The sequence below is a fragment of the Fragaria vesca genome, linkage group LG5 (assembly GCF_000184155.1).
Source record: "Fragaria vesca subsp. vesca linkage group LG5, FraVesHawaii_1.0, whole genome shotgun sequence".
Taxonomy (NCBI): domain Eukaryota; kingdom Viridiplantae; phylum Streptophyta; class Magnoliopsida; order Rosales; family Rosaceae; genus Fragaria; species Fragaria vesca.
The window spans coordinates 12,170,683-12,172,789 of NC_020495.1; the positions used below are offsets into that span (position 1 = coordinate 12,170,683).

The 2,107-nt window shown below is 47.0% G+C and overlaps 1 protein-coding gene across 1 annotated transcript; it reads left to right on the forward strand.

Moving 5' to 3' along the window:
- Positions 1-496: 496 nt before the first annotated feature.
- On the forward strand, positions 497-1,591 carry LOC101302171 (RING-H2 finger protein ATL11-like). Its single transcript, XM_004301297.1, has one exon. The coding sequence runs from the start codon at positions 497-499 to the stop codon at positions 1,589-1,591; it is 1,095 nt and encodes a 364-aa protein (XP_004301345.1).
- The last annotated feature ends 516 nt before the right edge of the window (positions 1,592-2,107 follow it).

The window sequence follows — 2,107 nt, forward strand, 5'->3', positions numbered from 1 at the left end:
AATATTATTCTTGATATGATCCGATTGTCGCCAAATAAGTATAGACAGAAACGCATCAAATTATTGCTACCCGAAAACTCCTACATCACTCTCACTCAGCATTATATAAAATCCAAATGATTCCACATTTTCATTCTTTAATATTCAAGTTTGGCCTCACCCTCTGGCCATGGTCAACGCCCACATCTCCTTCAAAGTTTTCGTTCTCCCCTCTTCTTCATCCCACCTACTGAAGACTGCCCCTTTCTGCTACCCTTTTAGGCTTTTAGTTTCTTTTCGATTTCGCTTTTAGCTCTTAACCAACAACAAAACAGACCCAGACCCCAAAAAATACAACCTAAAACCCAGAAACTCTGGCTTGATGAGTTTCTTAGGTTTCAAGTATGGGGTGCTCTGGATGGTCATCTCCCTCCTCCTTCTCTCGCACCAGATCACCGCCCAGAACACAACCCAGACCGGAACCCCGACTTCTTCTTCGCCCAAGTTCGATATCAAGATGGCGGCTGTCATGATCGTACTTGTGGTCGTGTTTTTCATCTTGGGGTTTCTCTCCGTCTACACCCGCCAATGCGCTCAGACACGTCTCGGCGGACGCGCCGACCTCGCGCGTGAGCGCATGATGAACCGCGGTCTCGACCCTGCCGTCATCGAGAGTTTTCCCGCCTTCCTGTTCTCCGACGTGAAGGGGCTCCACCTCGGGAAAGACTCTCTCCAGTGCGCGGTGTGCTTGAACGACTTCCAGGACGACGAAACACTGCGTTTAATCCCCAAGTGCGACCATGTCTTCCACCCGGACTGCATCGACACGTGGCTCATTTCTCACTCGACCTGCCCGGTCTGCCGTGCCTATCTGGTTCCCAAGCCCGGAGAGGAGCCGTACAGCGCTCTTATGGAGCTTATCGAGCAGGAAGCGGGTCAACTCGAACCGGAAGACGTCGCTGCCGAACCGAAGTTGCCCCGAGACGTGTCGGTTCGTGTCGTTGAGGATCAGATTAAGGAGGAGGAAGGTACTCCAAAGATTAATTTGATTAGTGTTAATGATCCGGCCAATCAAAGGCTTCCACCAAGGTCGAGGTCGACCGGGTTTGGGCCGAGGTCGAGGTCCACGGGCTTTGGGCCTCCGAGGTCAGGGTCCACTGGACGACGATTTGCGGGAATGCTTTTCCCGCGATCGCAGTCCACCGGCCATAATTTGTTGGTCCAACCCGGTGAGAATACCGAGAAGTTTACTCTGCGGTTGCCTGAGGAGGTCCGAGCTAGGTTGATGAACATGGCCCTAACACGCGCCAAGAGTACCAGCGTGTTCCCTCGGGCGGGGAGTGTGAGGCAAGGTTATAGGAGTGGAAGTGTTCGTGGAGGGAAGAATGGTATTGATCGGTTTGAAGGAAGTTCGCGGTCGAACCGGTGGGGTTTCTCGATGATGCCGCCTTTTCTGTCTCGATCGGTTAGACAACAACCTGGAGTCGACAGTGACTTGGCAGCTCAATCAGCGGTTGCTGTGCCGGACTCGAATAAGTCACCGGAAAGGGTTGTAATTGTGGTCGAGGAAGAACGGTCGACTGATACGTTACGACAGAAAGGTCAAGTTTAAAATTAGTTACTGTTGTAGGTGGTTGAGAGGTTTTGTGTACATATCTTGTTAAATTGAATTAAATTTTGTTTTGTTTCACAAATTTGATTTCAGAAAGGTTGTTTACTCAAATCGCAAGAGAAATACGTGTAAGAAATTTATTCTATAAATTATAATTCAATTGGATGTGGATGTAATTCGTGTTAGTTAGGATGCTTAGATCTTTTCCTTTTTCGATAATCATATCATCGATGATTTGGAGTCATATCGCTACAAAGTCCCTCTTCATTACGGCACAATGATAGCCATCATAGGAAGAAATGAGTTTTAATGATCAAACAAGAAGTTTCTTCAAATTAGGGATTTAGTCTTGTTTAATTGCTTTGGTGAGCTCATGGTTTATATACAAAGAACGCAGCCTTATTAGGTTGATATCAAGGACTTGAAAGTCATGGATAACCAATCTGTTAAAATATCTTCTTGATTTCTAAGTACATTTTCAATTAAGTACGAATAGGACATTTGAAACAAACCTCA